This window comes from Peromyscus californicus, unplaced genomic scaffold (assembly GCF_007827085.1).
Source record: "Peromyscus californicus insignis strain IS unplaced genomic scaffold, ASM782708v3 Scaffold_3__1_contigs__length_106647218, whole genome shotgun sequence".
NCBI classification, from domain to species: domain Eukaryota; kingdom Metazoa; phylum Chordata; class Mammalia; order Rodentia; family Cricetidae; genus Peromyscus; species Peromyscus californicus.
Window position 1 is genome coordinate 23787904 of NW_026294551.1, and position 21180 is coordinate 23809083.

Here is a 21180-nt window from a genome sequence, read left to right on the forward strand (position 1 = left end):
GACTGATGTCAGTGGTAGTTTCTTTAAACGGCTTTACCCCAAACCGCTCCATTTCCACGCGTCGTCGGTGTTCAGAAGCATCACAGAGAGGCGTCCCGTTCTTCCTCTCACACGGATCTTGTGTGAACTTTACACGCTCAAACCAGCCCATCCAGCACACGTGGCTTAGTGGCGGCCACACGCAGCACAGATCCAGATGTTGGGCTGCAGCACTGATCCAGATGTTGGGCTATTGGGCTGCTGCAACTCTGGGGGGAAAGACATCAAAAAAAAAAAAAAGATAAGGGGAGAGTGATGTCCCTGAGGAGGTGACCCTTCAGGGGTCAGTCACGAAGCTGTTTCCGAGAAAAGCCTTGAGGTGGCAAGTGCCAGAGCCCTGAGGTGGAGACGTGCCAGGGCCACCAAAGAGACTAATGTGGCTGGAGTGGCGAGCAGTGGCTGTGTGGTGGGGGTAACCAGCGACCTAGAACCAGTTCTGCCTTCCTTAGTTGTTCCGCTCCACGGCTGGCCCTACCACCCGGTGGGGCCACCTCCACCAGCTGCCGTCCCCCGCCATCTTCAGCTCCTCAGTCACCTGTGTCACCGGCTCCCCTGTGGCCCTGCAGAAGGCGCCCAGGGTCAGCTGTGCCTAGAGCTCCCTCCCCCACAGCCTCTGTTCAGGCCCTGCTAGCTCCCTCTAAAGACCTGTCTTGCCAGCTTAAATCCCCCTTCCCTTGCCTGGGCTACACAGCAAAACCAACATAGAACATAGCTGTTAACCATTGTGAGGCTCAGGACAAACTCTCACAGGAAAAAAAAAATCCCACCCAAAATGTCACTACTAGACCTAGGTTACATGGAGAGACAATGTCTCAAAAAAAAACTAAGGCCAGGAGGTAGTGACACGTGCCTTTAATCCCAGCACTCAGTGGGCAGACGCAGGAGGATCTCTGTGAGTTCCAGGACAGCCAGGACTGTTTCACAGAGAAACCCTGTCTCAAAAAACAACAACAAATTTAAAAGTCCAGAGGTGGTGATGCACACCTTTAGTCCCAGAACTTGGGAGACACAGTGGAGCTCTGTGAGGAGAGTCTAAACCAGTCAGGACTACGTCGAGAAATCTGTCTCAAAAAAAGAAAGAAAAAAAAATATCATTGGTGCCACAGCTTGAGAAACTGTTTCACAGAGATGAACTGTGGATCAGTAAAGACAGTCCATGACCAGCATTTCTCCACAGGGAAGATACTCTGTAGTTCCTCATCAATATAGGGGTCTCTTCCAGATTGTCATGGTGATGACATCCTGTTAGCATTTTGTAGAAAGGGACTAGGAACCTCAAGATCAATCATCTCGCAGTTTAAAAAAAAAAGTCGCAAGTAAGTGCTGGGGAGATGGTGTAGTCTCTGGTAAAGCGTTTGGCATGTGGGCAGAAGAATCTGCATTCAGATCCTCAGCATCCACCTAAGCATGCTGGGCCCACTGGTGCACGCCTGCAATCCCCGTGCTGGGATACAGAGGCAGGGGGATTCCTGTGGCTTGCTGGCCAGCCTGTCTAGCCACATTTGTGAGTTTCAGGCTCAGTGAGAGAGAGACCCAGCCGAAAAGATAAGGTAGACTCAAGTCAATCCAGAAAAAATCCCAGCATGGGTTGGGGAGGGGGGCTCACCAAGTCCCACCCCTAGCTGAGAGGTTCAGTTTGCTGGAGTGCTTGAGGAGTGCCTAGCTCCTTGGAGAGGGAGTGAGTTTTCTTCAGGGATGCTCCAGCAGGTGGTCCTACACCCATGCTCATCCAGGCAGGACAAAGTAAACTCAGTGGGTTTTAAAAAGAACACATGAAGTTGAGGGAGGGGTGCTGGGGTGGGGTAAGGGAAGGAGCTGAAAGGGGTGGGAATGGGGTGGATTTTATCAAAATTCATTATATGCAAGTATGAAGTTCTCTCTTTTTTGTTGTTTTGTTTTGTGAGACAGTTGTTTCTCTGTGTAGCCCTGGCTGTTCTAGAACTCACTCTGTAGACCAGGCTGACCTCAAACTCAGAGATCCACCTGCCTCTGCCTCAGCCTCCCGAGTGCTGGGATCAAAGGCAAAGGCGTGTGCCACCATCGCCTAGCTGCAAGTATGAAATTCTCAAACAAAAAATCGAGGTAGAAAGAAGCTGAAGACTTCAAATAGACACAAAATTGTCAGACAAAGCTTTAAAAATATTTTGTTACAGGATATCTAAGTGTCCACAATATGAATGTGGAGGCCAGAGGACAACTTGTGGAAGTCAGTTCTCTCCTCCCGTCACGTGGGTCCTGGGGCTCACACTCAGGTTGCCCGCATGGTGGCAAGCTCCTTTCCTGGTTCCACCATCTCACCAGCCATCTCAGCACATACGACGTTTGGAATGTCCTGTTGACATTTACACAGTGGAGAACCACTTTGAGCGGCTGGGGAGATGGCCGGGTAGTTCAGGATGCATCGTTCTTCCAGAGGGCTCAAGCTCTGTTCCCAGTACCCACGTCAGGAGTCACAGCTGCACCTAACCCCGTCCCCAGGGGACCCGCCATCTTCTAACTTCTGGAGGTATCTGCATACACAAAGACACACCGACACATAAATAAAAATAAAAAGTGTAACATTGTCAGTTTACCTATTTTGTGTGTGAAACAATGTTCTGTTTTATTTTTTGGACGTTGATATGTCAGTTTTTACATCTACCCACACTCTAATTTTCCTGGGTTTTGTTTGTTTTGTGTTGGGGACAGAGAGATTCCAGGACCAATATATGCTGGACAAGTACTCTGGCACTGTTAATGCAGCCCCCTCCCTGGGTTTCTTCTCTTAAAGTATTTATTAATGTACTGAACTTGCCCTTCTCTTTGTTCCTGCTCTACATTGCCATGTGACAATAACCTAGTTTTTGGTTTTTAGGGCAAAGTTTTACTATATAGCCCAGGCTAGCCTGGAACTTGCTGTGTTTGTAGGCTAGGCTGACCTTGAACTTGGGGGTAATTCTCCTGCCTCTGCCTCCCAGGTGCATATATTGGTTCTTGGGAGCCTATGTACAAGTATGTTACATTTATTCAACTAAGTAACCATGTTAGAAAATTACTAGGGAAGAGGTGTGGGCCAAGGCCCCGCTCTGAGACAGGGAGATAAGTGAGCAGCTGCTGCCACCTAGCGGCTGCCCTAGAAGTGGCTAGGGCCTCCAGGGAAAGCTCCCTTTGACTCTCCCTTGCTAAGGCTGGGGAGGGAGCGGGTGGGAACCCACCTCCAAGCCCCATCACCTTGGGGTATGTGATGCTTCTGGAGCCTCAGGAACCCAGTCAAGAACCCTGGGTTAAGGAGAAACCCTGAGTGCGGATCCCCCTCCCCCCACTGCCACTGTGTGACCCTGGGCAAGGACAGCGGCCTCTCGGGTGAGATGTACAGCCGTAAGGAACGGAAAGCTCACACCCCAAGCTCCTCGGCTGCCTATCAGAGCCTCAAAAGGGGGCAGGACAGTCCTTTCTGGCTCACACAGGCTCCTCACTCTCCTGTTGTTAGGGCACCAGGAGCTCAGCTCCAAGACTGTGTGAACATCGAGTTCGTAACCAGTCTTCTGTCGCTGGGTAACTTCAGTGTCTAGGGGCTCTGAGGCTTCCTTTCTCAGACTGTGGAAGGAACCATTTCTCCCCCTGCTCCCCTCCCCGGTCAGAGTCCTCTGCTGTGGATGAGATTCTCCCTGGCCCCAGTTTGAGGGCCTATCTCAGATCTCAGGGTCTCTAGAGACCTGGACCCTGTCACAGGGCAACTTAGACACTAGCCAAGCCCTTGGCACTTGAAAATTTGTGCTTAGCCCTTGGGGCCCAGAGCCTATGGAAAGCCCCCCATCTCGAGTCCCCTGCCCAGACAGGGAGAGGAGAGGGTGGAGGCAGAGAGGCAGAGGCATCGTAGAATAAATAGAACTTTATTCTTTCTCCAGTAGATCTCAGTGGAAACCCAGCAGTAACAGGTACACCAGTGGGCTCCGGGGTGAGACCCCACCCAGGCAGGAGGGCAAGGTAAAGCCTGCTCCCCCAGCCCAGGGGTGTAGGGGGAGGGAGGGGACCCCCTGGAGTCCCGTCCTGCGGGGCAAGGAGGGGGCACAGGTGAGGGGCAAGAGGGGTTGTGGGTAGGCCAGGGAAATGAAGGAACTCAGGCCAAGTGTGTGTGTGTGTGTGTGTGTGTGTGTGTGTGTGTGTGTGTGTGTGTGTTGGAGGGCCCCATGGGGTGCTGGTGCTATGAGGCTGGAGGCTGGGGTAACCTGGACCCCTCAGCCAGCCCCTTCACAGTGGGGCTGGCGCTTAGATGAAGTGAGCTCTGGTGGGCAGTGATGAGTAACACCCTACTCATCCAAAGGGCCCCATCGTTACCCTTCCCCTGCTTCTTGGTGGGCAGAGGCAGGAGCCAAAAGCCAGGATCCCCTCCTCCCAGGGGTAGCTGCCCAAGATGCCCACACCCAGTGGCTGGGCAGAGGGAGGGGAGCTGCTCCCTGCACAGGGAGAAGGCGGCGGCCTTGGAAAGTTAGTATTTCACAGTATTAGAGAAAACTGAGGTGGAAAGGCTGGGGGGTCGGGAGCATCCACCGGACAAGGGAAGAAGGGGAGCCCTTCAGAACCCTGCCCATCCCCAGACCCACCCCTTCAGCTCTAGATCCAGCTCCCCCAATACACAGCACAAATTCCTTCAGTATAAATGTGCTTAAAATGAAAATTCTTATTAAAAAAAATCAAAACAAAAAAATTAAAATAAAAACAAAACCAGCGAGAATTAATATCTGGGTTGGTACGCAGGATATGTACAGGGGGTCTCCCCCACCCTGGACACCCCCCCTGTCACCATCTGAAGCAGGGGCAGGTTCCCCAACTGGGGAGCGATGGCTTGAGTTTGGAGGACAGGGAGCCAGGTCCCGGCGGCGTTTGCTGGTGATGAAGACGTGGCGTGGCAGGTGCGCAGGGGCTCAGGCCCAGGTCCTCACATGGCTCAACACCTGGCCCCCGATGCCAGCCCCGGCTGCCGCCGGAAGAGGGCAGTCCATCTTGGGTCCAGGCCTCTGTCCACAGAGTAACTGCCTCCTCCCTCCTGTCCCGCACCAAGTTCCCAGTTCTGTCTGGGAGGATGCGGCCCAGGCGGGGGCCTGGGCTGATGGGTCACGTGGCCAGTAGGAAGGCAGAGAAAGCCAGGGCAGGGGTGAGGCTGTCCATGTGGAGGTCATGGAGACTGGGTGGCGGGGCTGCTTCTGTGGGAGCTGGGGCTGAGGCTGGGGCTACAGCTACCCGGAGGGGGGGCCAGGCCACCCCCATCTCGTGTTCCGCCCCCCGACTGTCCGCTTAGAGTGTCCAAGCCCTCAGAGTTCTCCAGCATTTCCTGGATAAGTGGTGGCATGGAGCCGGGGATCTCCATCTTCAGCGTGATCACTCGCTCGGCTCCTGTGAGGGAGGAGGTGGAGGTCAGAGACTCACCCAGAAGGGAGGGCCACAGGGCGAGGGGACCAGCGCCATCCACGGGGCATCTACCACGCACTGCACTCAGGGCTGGTACTTGACCCAAGCCAGCTCTCTTGAGCCCGCAGTGTGGCGACTGGGTGAAGCATTCCGGACCCAGGCTTCTGCTTGTCTGGGTTTGGCCCTGGGTGGTCCCCCGTGCCTCAAGTCATGGATTATACAGCGGACGCTGCCCAACGCCATCACTGTCCCCCTTCCTCACAGGAAACTGAGGTTCAAAGCTGGCAGAGCTGGCAAGGGGGGGGCCTGCTCACAGACTACACCCACACGACCTGTGACAGAGGCACGCCCTGAACTACCATGGAAAAGCGTCAGCAGCAAGAGCCACAGCCTAGCCACAGATGGCACAAGCCGGGTTCAGATGAGGAGGACACACGGACATGAGGTGCCAACGTGGCTGTGGGCAGCTGGTCCCAAGCCAGTTCGGAGTGGGTCTCCCTCCTCCGCGTGAAGGAGACTCACCCTTGGCGCTGATGCTCCGAAGATCCGTGATCTTCATCAGCATCTTGGGGAACATGTGGGGACGGCTGGGCCTCCGTTTCCGGACGTAGACCTTCAGCGCCTCCAGCAGCGGCTCCTGCAGCATGTCCACCTTGTCTGGCTGCTCCAGGTCCTGCCGATCTGATCACAAAACTGCCCCTGAGCAGGAGCCCCCGGCCCCCTTTCCCCACACCTAGCCAACTCCACCAACCAGGGATACAACTGCATTCCCAGCTATGGCCACTTGGGGGCGGGTCTGCCCAGGCCACAGAGGGCAGACAGCTGCACACACACACACACACACACACCAGGCCACAAGGCAGGCCAGAGATGGAGGGCACACACACACACACACACACACACACCAGGCCACAAGGCAGGCCAGAGATGGAGGGCACACACACACACACACACACACACACCAGGCCACAAGGCAGGCCAGAGAGGGTCTCTGGGTTGGCAGACAGTACAGAGCCTTTAAACTCTAAAAAGAAGCGGGGTGTGGGCAGCTCTGTGTTGGTGGAGATGGGAATCCCACCCCCTAACACGGGCAGCTCTCCTCATGCAAAGCAGGGAATTCCCAGTAGCTCGCCACCCCCAGCCATCATCACTATGATACGACTGCGGCAGTGTGACATGGCCAGAGCAGAGCAATAAAATAACATCCAATATTAACTGGGTCTCAGCCTTGACCCCAGAGAAGAGTGTCTAAAGTCCTGGGACCCTTGCCTGGTGCGCCCGGCGACCGGACCTGCCCCTCCAGGCCCCTCAGCACACCTCCTGAGAGCCCCGGCACCTCACCTACCTCCACAGATGAGGCAGATGGCACTGAGCAATCCAGTCTCCGCATCGTCCATCTCCAGGGGCAGCAGCTGGTTGGCGAAGGCAAAAACCAAGTCGGTGAGGGGGCCAAAGCCAGCGTTGTGCATCTGCGTCCGGTTCAGGGTCAGTCCGTCTGAGAAGGTCATTGTGTCTTGTTCAGGCGTGTACCGCGTGCAGATTCGCAGAATCTGGGTGCAGAGGAGGTACGGGTTCGGAGACTGGAGCGCACCCCCCCACACACACACACCCCTTCTGCCCCGGCCCCTGGCACACCAGCTCCAGCATCCCCAGAGGCCTCCCTGGCAAGCAGCCAGAGCATGGCTGGCTGGCTGACAGAATTCTCTCCAGTGATGGAAAGGCTCTGTCTGCACCATCCATCCACTAGCCACCGGCCCCATGTGGCTCCTGAGCACTTGAGATGTGGCTAGTGCAACCAAGCGACCGGACTGAGTCCGACTGTAATTAAATTTAAACAGATGCACGCGTAGCATCGCACTGGGTAGCAGATCGAGGCCATGCCGCCTCCTCACAGAGAAATCAGGAGGGAGAGGAGTTTCCAGCCAGCAAGAAACAAGGCAGATCTGTGCCCAGGACTGTCCCATTCAGCCCGAACAGTTTGCTCCCGACGGTGCCTCCCACATCTGTGCCCTGGGGACAGGCACATGATACTCCTCGGTCCTTCACCCCGGACGTGTCTGAAGGAAGAGGTGAACTGACCTCTGGTCAAGGATTAGAGGAAAGCCTCCCCCTAGCCTTGGCTTGGGCAGTTCTCTCTCTGTTCCTGGCATTCCACTCACAACTCAGGCCACCAAGTGCAGCACTCCCAACACCACCATGTGTCCCGTCCCGGGCGCAGGCCTTTCGGCTTCCTGCTCCCAGGAACTACGGCCTTCACATGATGCCAATATTAGAAGTGGAGCCTCTCAGGGCCCCAGGAGTGAACACTGCTCTTCACAGGGAGGGGACAGGACAGCTCTCACCCTACGTCTAGCACTATCAGTATGCGACATCCACTTAATCCTCCTTGGCCTCCTCCACTGGGCGAGAGGGTGGCCATGTGTCCACCTCTGGGCTCCTGACACCCAGCTCAGAGGGGCCTAGGTAAATCTTCCTATGGACGACACGGACAGGTAGGGTGTGAGCTGACGAGGGGGTGCCTGGGTGATCAGGTGAACGGGAGCACACCTGAGTTCTGGGAGGCGGGGTGGACGGGCAGACACAGGAGAGGAACAGCGTGGCCCCTCTGGGCAGCAGGCATCTGGGTTCTGGGGAAGGTTCGGGAAAGTGGATGTTCGGCTGAGAACAGACCCTACGAGGACAGGAGCGTGGCCAGCGGGCTGGGGCAGACTCTCACCAGGATATCCAGGCAGGCAGCCTTGAGGAGGGTGATCTGGTCCGCGATGGTGAGGGTGGTGAAGCCGGGAAGCTGTTTGGCGAACTCCACCGTCTTGATGATGCACTTGGTGGAGAGTTCACTGAACTTGTCCCAGAGATCAATGTCCAGAGAGACGCGTTGTTCTGAGCTGTTGTTCTGGGAGAGGCCGCGAGAGTAAGGGCCCCAGCCAGGGCACCCGCGCTTCGTCCCCTGCCTGCCCTCCACCCAGCCTTGGCGTCCAGACAGCTGCTAGGAGAAAGGAAGGGGTGGCAGAGGGGGCCCGGGGCGGGCAGCACCCCCACTGGCCAGCGTACCGTAGTGTACTTGCCCAGCTGGCAGAGGGCCGGGAAGGTTTCCTGGTGCGCCTTGCGCACCTTCTCGATCAGCTCCCCGACCTCCGGCGACAGCGGGTAGCTCTCCGAGCACTCGGGCTTGGGCGCCTCTTTCTTCTTTTTGTTCCGATCATTCCGCACCGCTGGGGGGGGGGGGGCATGGGTGGGTTAGAAAGCATTGCTGCAGATCCGGGCCAGGCCCAGCCCATGCTGTCCACCAACCAGACACAGACGGGCGGGCAGACAGACAGACAGATGTATATGTGCGCACGCGCGCGCGTGCACACGCACGTGCACACACACACGCGCACACACACACAAACGCCACGCACGCACACGCACGCACGCACACGCGCACAGCAATGTGCCACACTAGCCCTCCATGTCTACCAGACTCATCTTAAACCCGAGTCCAGGCCCATGTCTGCAGCTGGGGCCGCACGTGCACACGATGCCCTCGGCCAGCCTGGAGCGCCCTGTCACGCATCTACTCCAGCCCACACTCTAAGAACGTGTGTCCAGACTGGCAGACATGCACACTGAGTCCGTGCGTACTCCAGGCCTGCCAGGAATCCTTAGAGTCCCAGCTCCTCCGGGCAGCAATCTCCCTGGGGGATCCCTGAGACTGGCTCAAAGCAGCCGCTCCCTGGACAGGCAGGGAATAGGGTTCCCCAACCACAGAATGGGGGGCCCTGGCGAAGCATCTCTTGGCCCATTAGCTGGGGCCCTGACAAATCACCGGGGGGCGCTGAGCCGCACACACCACTCGGCTTTAAAGAAGCAATGGGGTCGTTACCAGCCGATTATCCCAGACACACAATCACTCACAGGGCCTCGGTGGCGGCTGCTGACGCAGAAGGAAGGAAGGGTGGGGGTGGGGGTCCGGGGAGGGGACGGGGGATGGGGGGGAGCTGGCATAATTTGGAGATCACTCATGTCGATTCTGCAAATTCAATAAAGTGCAGGGGAGAGAAGGGAGAGGCAGAGGCAGAGTGGGGGGATAATTTGGGAAGAGAAAATTGCAGCTGTGACAAGACGTTTATCATTCGGAAGCTTTAATTCTATTGAAATGGCAGCTGCTCAGCTCCGGGGCACAGAGCAGCCAGGGAGAGGGGAAGGAGGGAGAGAAAGGGGGGGTTGTTGGTGGGAAGGAGAGGGGGTCCCCACCCTCGTCCTGTCCTTCCGCAGTGAAAAGAAGGTGGACCAAGGGGAGAAGGAAGTGACAGCCTTTTAGCAAAAGGTCTGTCCTGCATGTCCCAAGTTGTCACAGACTCTGCAGAGGACAGCCACCACTTCCTGAGTGTGGGACCAGCACTCCAGGTCTTTGGGGACAGGAGGGAGCAGGATATTCAGCCCTCTACTCCCGGCTGGGGCTCTTGCTGTAGTAGTCAGAGCCATCTTTCCCTGCACCCCCCCCCCCACAAAGGGCTGGAGGGGGTCCTGCAGCCCCCCTCCCCCACCTCATCCCCCAAGGCTCAGGCTCCATGGCAACGGCCACGCAGACAAGGAGGCGTCTGTCAGCGTCATTTATCTCTGACATCATCAATCACTGGTCACCACGGCAACACCCATGATTCAACACAAGAGGGTCTCTCCCTGTCCAGCCCTCCCTCGGTCCCTCCCTCCCTTCATCAGGGCCTCAGCTGGGCCCAAACTGGAAACCCCTGTTCCTCCCGGATCTGAGAAGCCCAATTCTCTTCCAACTCTGAGCTCCAGGCTTATCCAGACAATGGCTTCCGGGGTCCTAGGGCAGCCCGCCCCCCATCACATACATACCAACTTCACACCCTCTGAAGTTCAGGCCCCTCCCCCTAAGATACACAAGGGACTGGGGTATGCTGCTGAGCCACACCCCAAAGTCAAGCAAAGCCCAGGAGAAAGGTATCCTGGGGGTAGGCACCCCGCACAAGCATGCAAGCACACAACCAGGCTTGCTGATGGGATGGTTCTGTGCATTCTGTGCTGAAATACAGAGACAGAGCCCGCCCGACTCACAGACAGGTTCGTGTAGTTATCTACAAAGCACCCTCCTCAACTAGAAGCCTGCCGACTATAGCACACATGTTCCCACATGTGCACACAGGCACCCAGCATCCCCACCCCCACCCCCCCCCGCCCTCAGAAGCACGGCAGGCCCCACACTGGGCGGGACCTGGCCGCGGGCCCCAGGACACTCACACTCCTTGGACATGCCCACTTCGAAGCATTTCTGCAGCCGGCAGTACTGGCACCGGTTCCGGGTCACCTTGTTGATGATGCAGTTCTTGTCTCGGTGACACGTATACACCATGTTCTTCTGGATGCTGCGTCGGAAGAAGCCCTGGGTGTGGAGGGAAAGGAGTCAGGGTATCCACACCCACAATGGGAGCAACCCAGCTGCTACCCCCAAGCTTTGGCCGTGGCCTTCCTAAGAAGGCAGAGAAAGAGCCCACTCTCCTGAAAGGATACTCCTTGAGAGAACCCAGGCCTGTCTCTATTCCACAGGCTGGCCCGGAGTCTTCCCCAACCTCCCTCTCTGTACCCTGACTCTTCTCTTTCAAAGAAAAGGACTCGGGGCTGAGTCTGGGGTCAGACACACAAGGCTGGAGACGGAAGAAGAGGTGCCTGGGACTCAGGAAACAGCAAGAAAAACAGCAGGTGGAAGCTAGGTATGGTGGCGCACACCTTTAATCCCAGCACTCGGGAGGCAGAGGCAGGTGGATCTCTGAGAGTCTGAGTGCAGCCTGGGCTACAGAGTGAATTCCAGGACAGCCAGGGCTGCATAATAGAGAGAGCCTGTCTCAAAAGACCAAAAGAAGACAGCTGGAGGAAGCAGAGAAGGGGCCATGTGCACAGTCATGCACACTCGTGAGGCTGAGAAGGGGCCATGTGCACAGTCATGCACACTCGTGAGGCTGAGAAGGGACCGTGTGCACAGTCATGCACACTTGTGAGGCTGAGAAAGGACTATGCACACTCAAGTCACTCACACTTGTGAGCAAGACAACAAGACATTCACCAACTAGACATGCACATTGGACAGTCACAGAAAAGCCAGGCTGTCCAGGGTTCTTCAGTACAAGGTAAGTCAGCACAGAAACAGAGTGACTAGGCAGCAATAGGACAGGGCAAACCAGACGTGACCAGCACACACAGAGCCGTACACCACCCTTGACCTTGATCTCACACCTGGGGATGGCTATTCCAGGCTGAGATTCCAGGGCCAAGAGCCCCAAGTACTGAGGATGTACAGATTCTAGTCTTTATCTCTGAAGGAAGAAACTGAAGCAGAGGCCCTGCTATTAGGCAGGGAAGACGTCTGGACCAGAGCAGCCAGGAAGGTTCAGCCACACACGTGCCTAGAGACCAGCGTGACTAAGAAAGCAGGAAACCCAGCGGCCACTAGGGAGCCCACAGCCTGGACACCTGAAGGGAGCCAAGGCAGGGTGTCTGCTACTAGCTGTCTCCCGCAAGGATGCCATAGAAGGCTTCAGGCAAGGCCACTGGGGGCAGGCCTCCTGGGTCCCCAGCCAAGAGCCAGGAAGCAGCCAGCTCACCATGGCAACCTGGGCAACGGTGTCAGAGCCAGCGTATACCCTGCCAGCCAGAGGATAGAGACAAGGAGGGCATGGCAGGAGGAGGCTGCTCATTTACAGAGAAGGTCTCGCTGTAGATGTCTCCCTCCTCCACAGTTGCTGACGAAGCAAAAGTGGGCGGCTTTGGCAACACCCCTGCCAACTGCATGCTGAGGACACAACAGTGGGGGCGTCCTATTTATCTACCCAAGACTGCCCCCCACGCCGCCCTCCACTCACCTTGCAGCCCTCACAGGCGCTGACCCCATAATGGTAGCCCGATGACTTGTCCTGACAGACGAAGCAAGGCTTGTAGATGCGGGGCAGAGGTGGTGGCGAGGGGGGGCTGGGAACGATCTCTTCGGAACTGCTGCTCTGGGTCTCGATGGCTGGAAGACAAGAAGGAGAGTTAGAGACCCAGGTCGCTAACCTCAGCACCCCGCCCACCCTGCCCGAAGGAATCCCAACCTCGCCACCAAGGGCAAGATTCAAAGCCTGGGCAGTGATGGTCTCTGCAACTTTGGTCCTTGCCAGCCAGCCAGCGGAAAGAGGCTGACAGTTAAATATCCAGACCCCATGGCTCCTATGTCCCCAGGACCCACCTTCAATTCCAGATCTCACACATGCACACACACACACACACACACACACACACACACACACACACACACGCACACATGCACGCACACACGCATGCATGCACGTGCACACACATATACACACAGCTATAATTGGAGGGTGAGGGAATGAGGTTGATTTCAAGGCCCTAATACAAACAGCACCCTAGCCAGAGCTCCCCCAAGTTCAGAAGGAGTTAAAGCTTAGTGAAGAGGGAGGGAAGGACAGACTGAAAGCAGAGGAAACAGAGGTCAACAGGATATTCAAAGCTGGCCACTCCCTGGCCCCTTCTGCTTCCGCTCTCCCTCCGACAGCAGCTAGAGCCCCTCCCCCACCCAAACAATCCCCTGGCTAAGGTGGGGTCCCAGGCCGCACACAGGAAGAATCAGATGCTGGGGCAAAGCAGGAGAGCACTCCCTGAGAGAGACAGGGGGACCTCCTGGAGACAGTGAGAAGAGTCCCCATGGCCCCTGGAAGCCTGTCACTTTGGATGCCCCGTGTCTGTGGGGAGACAGTGTGACAAAAAGGGTCTGTTCCTATCAATGCTCTGTCTGTCTGGCCTAAATACTACGTCCGGGTTACTACCCCCTCCGCTGTTATTCAGCTCCAAGAGGGCAGTCAGGAGGGGTGACCTAGCCGGCAGGGGCAGTCCACCCAAGCAAAAGCTCTGTGCCTGGCTCTGTGCCCACCAGCCCAGACAGACCGTGGCTACTTGGGTGAGAGCTGTGCCCAGAGCCTGGGCCACTGGAGATGCGGTAGGACAGATAACTCTAACAGAGACTATCCCAGATTCCCAGAAGGCCCTCCAGCATCCTCCTTTGTCACATCCATTTCTACGGAGTCAAGCATGGATAAGAACCTGCTTCCCCGGCTACTCAAGAGTCCCACCTAACTCCATCTGTACCCCAGTAAGTGCATGGAGGTGTACACGGCTCCTGTGCCCAAGCATTTAAGGGCTTGTGTTATGTCATGTTGTGACTGGCTCCTGTGGCTGCAAAGCCCAGGCAGAGAGGTAGGACATTTGGGGACACTGGAGCCGGGCTGCACACTACCACCCTCCCTTGTTACCTGCAAACATATCTAGGAGCCACGCCAGTGGTCTTGGCAGGGCTTTTCCTGGCTCCTACTTGGGCCTGGACATCAGCCTGACCAACCAGTCATTTCTGCAACCCATGTCCCCTTCCCTAACCAGAGACCACCCTGCAGGAAAAGGACTTGTCGAGGTCCACACCCCCACCCCCGTGAGGTGTAGACTGGCCTGCAGCAATCCGCTCCTCATACCTACACAGAACTGCCCCCCTGCCCTGGCTTTTCACCCCACTTCCTTCTCCGGAGGCCTGACAAGCAAATCAAACGGGCAGGGAGGCCTGAGAACAGCTGCTGGGGGGGCGGGGTTGGGGGGCCTGGGTGAGGCCAGGAGGCGAAGGGGCGAGCCACAAAGGAACCCTTTGTCGCGCGCTAACTTTTTCCAAGACGTAAAAGCAGTAACAATAGACAATCCAGGCTTAGGGGGGCGTCAAGGACAAGCGGGGGGAGGGGGGGTTGGGGCTGGCCTCCAATCCTGGTCAGCATTCCAACAAGCACAGGAAGAAGGCACTGACCTCCCCTTCCCTCTTCCCAACCCATCCTTTGCCCTGGACCTGCCCACCTCCCCCCACCCCCCACCCCCACCCCCCAGTCCCAACCTCCAAACTAAGCCAAACTGGAGGGAAAGGAGGCCTGAAGGAGATCTGGGGTTCAGGGCCGAGGGGAGGGAGGCAGGCAGGCACAGGGAGAGAGAGAACCAGGGTGAAGAGCAAAAGGCCAAGGACAGACCAGAGAGGCAAAGGCTCAGAGAAATCTAGAGTTAAGGCAAAGTCCAGAAAGTTGTTTATGGAGATTAAAGAGCTGTGCTTTTTAAATTTGTGTTTGGCAAGATGCTGGACGTGAGGGGTGGGGGCTGGGCGAGGCCTCTTTTCAAACCACCCCCAGCAGCTGGCGGGTGGGAGACCTCAGAGGCTGCAGCTCCGTCTGCACCCCGCCCTCACCTGTCACCCAGGTAACTCAACTCTGGGGTTTCCAGCTCTGCGGTTTTTTTAATTCAAATCCCAAGGCCCAATCTCCCACCTCCCCAGGCCCCCAGCCAGCAGCCTAGGGAAGCCAGTGTCAAGACCAAGCAAGCCGTAAGTGTGGGTCTTCTCAGCCTCTGCTGAGTTAGGACACAGCTACAGTGCAGGGTGAGCAGGTGTGTGTGGGTGGGTGGGGATGGGCACTACCTTGGCCTGGCCCCACCCCCACCAGCCACCCTCCCTTGAGGCCCCAGCCCACAAATCTCTCCACTTCCTGCAGAAGGGCTGGGGCTGGAGAGGGACCAGACCTCAGCTCAAAGTTCCAGCGAGCAGCCAAGGGCTGGAAACGGCCCAGGAAGCCCGGCGCGGCGTCCTCTCTCGCCGCCGCTGCGGCTGCCAGGGTGCCCCTCCCCAGCTCCCCTCCTGGGCGGGCGCACACGGCGCGGGTCCCCACGCCCCAGAGCCTTTCGCAGGCTCGCGCAAGGGGCCAGTTTCCTGAAGGAGATCAGCAGGAAATCAGCTGGGCCCCTGGCCAGCGGCTCCCCTCCCAATCCAGCTGGCGCCCTCTCTGCAGCTCCCCTCACAGCCCCGAGGGAGAGACGGGGAGGGGGCGTGGAGCCGCTCTGTACTGCCTCTTCTCCTCGTGGGGAGAGGGTGAGGGTGGCCCTGGGTGCAGCAGAGCCCGAAAGCTCAATGCAAGGCCCCAACTTAGCGGTCGGTCGATGATAAGCATCTCTCCCATCCCCCGCCACTACTACGGGCATCCACGTGCTTCACATTCTTGGACGTCTGGAAGCGGGTGGAGGCGTGAGCTGCAGAGGAGACTGGTGGGGGACAGATGGGGAGCCACATCCTGTGCACCCCTTGTCCTCTAGTGTACTGAAATGGGGGCTGTGGGAGGAAAGCAAAGTCCTCAAGGCCTTGCCGTACCCAGCAGGTCTCCCACCCACAGCCAACCTGCTCTCTTCCCTCGGTGGGTGCCGGCCAGGGGGTAGTATTCTCCAAGACATCTGTCTAGAGGTGACTCCAGGCACCAGTCTCCATACACCGAAAGGCTCCACCAGCAGAGGTCCAGTGGTCACCCTGACTCCAGGTCCTTACCAAGGACCGCAGAACAACTCACCAGCCTCCATGAAGAGTGAAGGCTGGTGAACACACACAGCTCTACTCAGGCCACCACCATTATCCCACAGCAGGTTCTGTGTGCAGACGGGTCTCCACTTCCCCATGCCCAGGGTTGGAGAAAGGAGGGGACAAGGAGGGCTGTCTCCTGTTCTCTACTAGCCTCCTCCCTTAAGTTCTGGGCCAAGAAGAGCTCAGCTGTCCTAGAGGGCTGCAGGAGGAGACCCCAGGGGCTGAGGCCCTCCCTTCCCCAGGGGGAGAGGGGAGCCTCGGGTTCAGCCCAGTTATTCCCCCAGAGGGTGGCTCCTTCTTACAGGGCTGGGAGAATGGGAAGGGTCCCGATGCTACTTTTCACCGCTTTTTTCCCCAAAGCCAATGGTTACCCACCCCTCCTAGCCTCAACCCTAACAGCTGATTCTGCCTTCGAGGCAGAGGTCAGGGGGCAAGACAATAGGAAAGGCCCCAAGAAGAGGTGTCTCTGAAAGGGCTGTCATTGCTTTGGGTGGGCAAATCCTTTTCTACTCCAGCCTTCCCCAAGATGCTAGGCCGGTGGTTCTCAACCTTCCTAATTCACAACCCTTTAATACAGTTCCTCGCGTGGTGGTGACCCCCAACCATAACATTATTTTCTTTGCTACTGTTCTGAATCGTAACATAAATGACATCTGATATGAGACCCCTGTGAAAGGGCCGTTCGATCCCTCCCGCCGCGTCCCCCCCCTGCAAGGGGTCATGACCCACGGGTTGAGAAAACCTGTGGTAGGCCTGAAGAGACCCCCCATCTTCCATTGCTCCCTGGCATGCACAGGAGTGGCAGCGGGTATGGGAAGGTGGAGGAGCCTCCCGGGAAGAACCGATCCCATAGCAGAGTGGGAGATGAAACCTGATCTAACAACATCCGAGCACCAGCTCCCGACCATCTGACACACACTACCTCACAGCTGGGCATAAACATGCCCAGGTGTGCACCCTGGGGCATGCGCACAGGTCCTGGGTGTGAACAGCACCCTCCCTCACAGCAGAGCCTGAACCCAACTGAACCAGAGAGGGTGCTCAGCTGCCAGGACATCGAGGTTCACATCAGCTGTCCCTCTTAACAGCACAAAGCGTGGCCCTATTTCCCTAGACAGGGTAACAAAAGGACCCGTGAGGGGTGGAGATGCATTCTCAATGCCAGAGGATCCCCTCCTCTCGGCCCTTAAAAATCAAACATTCCCTAGGAACAACCTGGATGAAAATTAAGAGAATTCTTCACACCAGTTTCTTCCCCTGTTCCCAGCATTTAAGTGCGCCCCGCCAGTCAGGTGGCCGGGGCCAGACCTGCCCCTAAGATGGACTAGTTGCCTCTCAAAGTGTAAGGGGCGCCCAGGTCAGCAACCGTCTGCTGAAGTCCCTTTCAGACACACCCCACTATCAACACCATAGACGGTGTGAGCAGTCCCCCCCCCCTACCACCCGCTACAGGGAGTCAAGAGCAGGGGCTGGGGGCAGCAGCTGCCGCGAGGGAGAGAGGTCTCCCTAGGCTTTGACAGGGGTGGGATCTGGGGAGGTGGCCCCTCCTCTTCGGAACAGACAAGCCCACAGCCAGGACCTTTACCCCACCCTCCAGCAGGCTGTGGAGCTATGGGATCCTAACCAAGAAGATGGAAATGGGGGGCCAGAGGCTGGGATTTCATGTCTCCGGGAGAAGGAACGCTCCAAGTTACTGAGCCCTAACCATGGTAGCGCGCCAGGGTCACTGGGTGGAGGGCAACTGTCCAGCTAGGACAACCGAGTTACAGCGAGACAGACGGAGAGAAAGTGAGGGGTAGAGAGGCCCCCGCCGCCACCCGCACCCCAGCTCCTATGGTAGCACAGTGGAGACCGGTACGTACAGTGGTTTGAGCCATTCCAAAGCGGAGTCCGGAGCGGGGTGGAGTAGGGACCCGGAGCAGGGAGCCCCTTCTCTGGGAGCAAACAGGCCCGGTTCTGGTTATAAAAGTCCACCACTAGGAAGGGGTTAGGGGCGGGGGCGAGCCCCCCGACTTCCACACTCTCGTACATCTTGCCCCACGAAGGCCGGAGGTCCAGGAGGGGAAGTCCTGCACGCGGCTCCCGTCATTCAGCCGGAGGCGCCATCCCCGCGGAGCGGCCGGGGGGCAAAGGGACAAGTCCCCTCGCCCCGACGGGCGGCCCCGCGGTGGGGCGCCCTGCCCAGCACTGCCCGCGCCCGAGTCCGCAGGTCGCTCCGCCGGTCCCAGGTGAAAAGCGGGAAGTTGCGCGGGCTGGAGGAGGTCCCTCGGCGCTCGCTCGTAGTGGAACGCCCGGCGGCCCGAGAACTGGAGGCTCCGGTGTGTCCCAGGCAGAGTCCAGCGGTTCCCCAAGTCTGCTGGCCTGGGGCGGGATCGGGGCGGAGACGGGGGTCACCGAGCACTTCCTTCTGCCGGCCAGAGCTCCCGGGCTTCTCCGCGGCTTAGATTCCGGGTACGGGTGGGGGAACCCCGTGCGGCCCCGCCTCCGCCGGCCCGGCGGCGGGCCGCTTGCTGGGTCTCCGGTGTGCGCGCCGCCCCCCACCCCAAGCCCGCGCGCCCCTTCTCTGGGATCCCAGCCCCTCGCCTCCGCCCCGCCCTGGCCAGGCGCCGCCCCTGGCTTAACCCTTTCCCTGCGGGTCGGGCTGCAGAGAACGAGATGCAGGCAAGCGAGGGCCAGAAGGCGGCATGTGGACCGCGAGTGAGGGAGCCTCGGAGTGGGAACAGAGGCGGGAAATGAGCCGAGCACAGAGCCGGGCTGGGTCTGGAGAGCGGTGTGCACCAGGAGGCATGACCGAAGAGTGGAGGGAATCCTCCCCATCCCAGTTCCGGCTCCCAGCCTCCCTAGTACTTCTGGTCAATCCCCGGCCAGCGATGTTGCAGCGGGGAGGTGGGGGTGGTCCCGGTGTCCTCCCCCTAAAAACACCCCCCCCACACCCAGCCCCGGCTTCATTTGCCTAATGCAATGCGGCTGAACTCTAGCTGAACTCGCCTGGCGGCGCCTCACCTCCTAGTGACCCACCCACCGCTGCCCGTGACATCACCCGCTCGCCAACCCGCCCTCGAGGCTCGCCCACCGGCCACCTTCTCGGCCCGGTCCGGCCCCAAACTCCGAACATGCGGGCGGTGGGCACAGAGCCCAGGTGCAAGTGGCCCAGCGTTAAAACCACCAAAGTGGCGTGCTGGGTGTCCTGGGTATGACATTGTGCAGCTTGGGCGCTGTGTCGGAATGAGACACCCAGCTTGTGTCACTGTCTGTGACATCATGTGAGACTCCGGCTGCCAGCTCGCCCGCCGGAATCCGACGCTGCAGAACTGAGCTGTTAGCACAAACACAAGCAGGGAGCTCTCCTCCCACACTCTGCGCGCTTCCGGCGAGCAAAGCTCCGCCCAGGGTGTCTCCCAGCCCGGGAACTGGGATGGGCCAGCCCAGGACAGATAAAAGGAGATACTGGGGCTTTCCAGCTGACCACTTCCTCCCTAGGATGCTTCTTCCGTGGAAGAAACGCCTAGGTTAGGTAGGTCCCTAGAAAGAAGGGATACTCAAAGAAGACTAGGGTATCCTATTATCCTGCTCTCTTAAAAGAAGGGATAAGAATACACAGGTTAACCTAGAAGCCAGGTCTTGTCCATACGTGGATGTCCAGAGGTCCCCATGCTTGTACAGCAAGCTCTTTAACAAATGAGCTATCTCCCTGCTCAAAGTCGGGTTCTTCAAGTATGCTGCCACTTACTTCCTACATCAACTCCAAGAACCTATACAGACAGGTCCGGAGGTACAAGCCTATGATCCCAGCTACAGACAGAGATAGGAGGGTCACAAATTCAAGGTCAGCCTGGGTTACATACAGAGTGAATCAACATCTTGTGAAACACAGAGAAAAGGTGTCTCAAATTTTTAAAGAGTTAAAAAATGAAAGGGGGGGGGCTGGAGAAGTAGCCATGTGGACAGAGCAGCACCACATACATGCTCTAATCCCAACACTGGGCAGGTGGAGGCGAGAGGATCAGAGGTTCTAGGGTTGCCGTAACCCTAACCTCTAACCACCTAACCGTAATCCCAGCACTTGGGAGGCAGAGGCAGGGGGATCTCTTGAGTCCAAGTCCTGAACTACAGAAGGAGTTCCAGGACAGCCAGAGCTATACAGTGAGACCCTGTCTCAAAAAAAACAAAAAGAAGTTCTAGGGTTATCTTTGGCTACTTTCAGCAAGTTTGAGGCCAGCCTTAGATACACGAGACCTGTCAGAAATACGCTGGAGATGTGGCTCAGTGGCAGAATGTTTGTCTGGCATGCCCCAAACCCTAGGTTCAATCCCCAGTCCTGTTGTGGGAAGAGGGGAGGCTTTTTCTCCCTTTTTTGTTTTTTTTTTTGTTTGTTTGTTTTTTGTTGGTTTTTCGAGACAGGGTTTCTCTGTGTAGCTTTGCGCCTTTCCTGGAACTCACTTGGTAGTCCAGGCTGGCCTTGAACTCACAGAGATCCGCCTGGCTCTGCCTCCCGAGTGCTGGGATTAAAGGCGTGCGCCACCACCGCCCGGCTTTTTTCTCCCTTTTTAAAGACTTATTTATTATGCATACAGTGTTCTGCCTGCATGTGTCCCTGCAGGCCAGAAGAGGGCACCAGATCTCATTATAGACGGTTGTGAGCCTCCATGTGGTTGCTGGGAATTGAATTTAGGACCTCGGGAAGAGCAGCCAGTGCTCTTAACAGCTGAGCTATCTCTCCAGCCCTGAGGGGAGGCTTTATAAATGAATAGAGGGAACTCTGCCACCAAAGCTCATGTGCCCACCAAACCGGGCCAACTCAAGATAAAGTGTACTCCTGAGCATATGGCTGTCCTGGTGAGCGTGCCCTTAAAAGACTTTATGAAGAGACAGAAAACAGGCAAATAATTGCATCCTCACAAATCCGTTTCTATACACACACACTGCAAGGCAGTAAGTGGTATCGTGACACAAAAATAACGTGCTCTTAGGGACTATTAAGTTCAAAGGTCAGGGAAGGACTCAAGGCAGAGACCTAAAGAAAGTTCAGAGTCAGGCAAAGAAGAGCAACAGGGAGAGGTGATGGCTGTGCAAAAAGGACCAGAAAGGGTGAATAACCAAATCCCAGAGGAGGGGGTACACGGAACCAGGCCGGAGAGTAGGCTAAGGCCAGCCCAGACCAGATGGGCTTGTAGACCTGAAGCCACAGAAGGGCTCTAAGTAGAGGAGAGGCAAGATCCCACTGCAATGTAAAAAGACCTTTCCAGGTTATGAAGAATGCGTTGCAAGAGGGCAAGAATGTCCAGCTAGAGGTCAGCTATGGTGGCACATGCCTTTAATCCCAACACTCT

The 21180-nt window shown here is 57.2% G+C and overlaps 1 protein-coding gene across 3 annotated transcripts in view; it reads right to left on the bottom strand.

The window, feature by feature from the left end:
* Positions 1-3895: 3895 nt before the first annotated feature.
* Positions 3896-21180, bottom strand: part of Rara (retinoic acid receptor alpha) — a 46824-nt gene continuing 29539 nt past the window's right edge. For 2 of the 3 annotated variants that reach the window (XM_052757518.1, XM_052757519.1), the window contains exons 3-9: positions 12291-12439; positions 10675-10816; positions 8479-8639; positions 8144-8320; positions 6773-6977; positions 5950-6108; positions 3896-5412 (exon numbers count right to left, since the gene is read on the bottom strand). In XM_052757518.1, coding sequence (XP_052613478.1) covers positions 5195-5412; positions 5950-6108; positions 6773-6977; positions 8144-8320; positions 8479-8639; positions 10675-10816; positions 12291-12439 — 1211 coding nt within the window. In that variant the 3' untranslated portion in view covers positions 3896-5194. Of the gene's footprint in view, positions 5413-5949; positions 6109-6772; positions 6978-8143; positions 8321-8478; positions 8640-10674; positions 10817-12290; positions 12440-17712; positions 18395-21180 lie in introns of those variants that run through there. The other variant, XM_052757520.1, reaches the window with a different exon arrangement.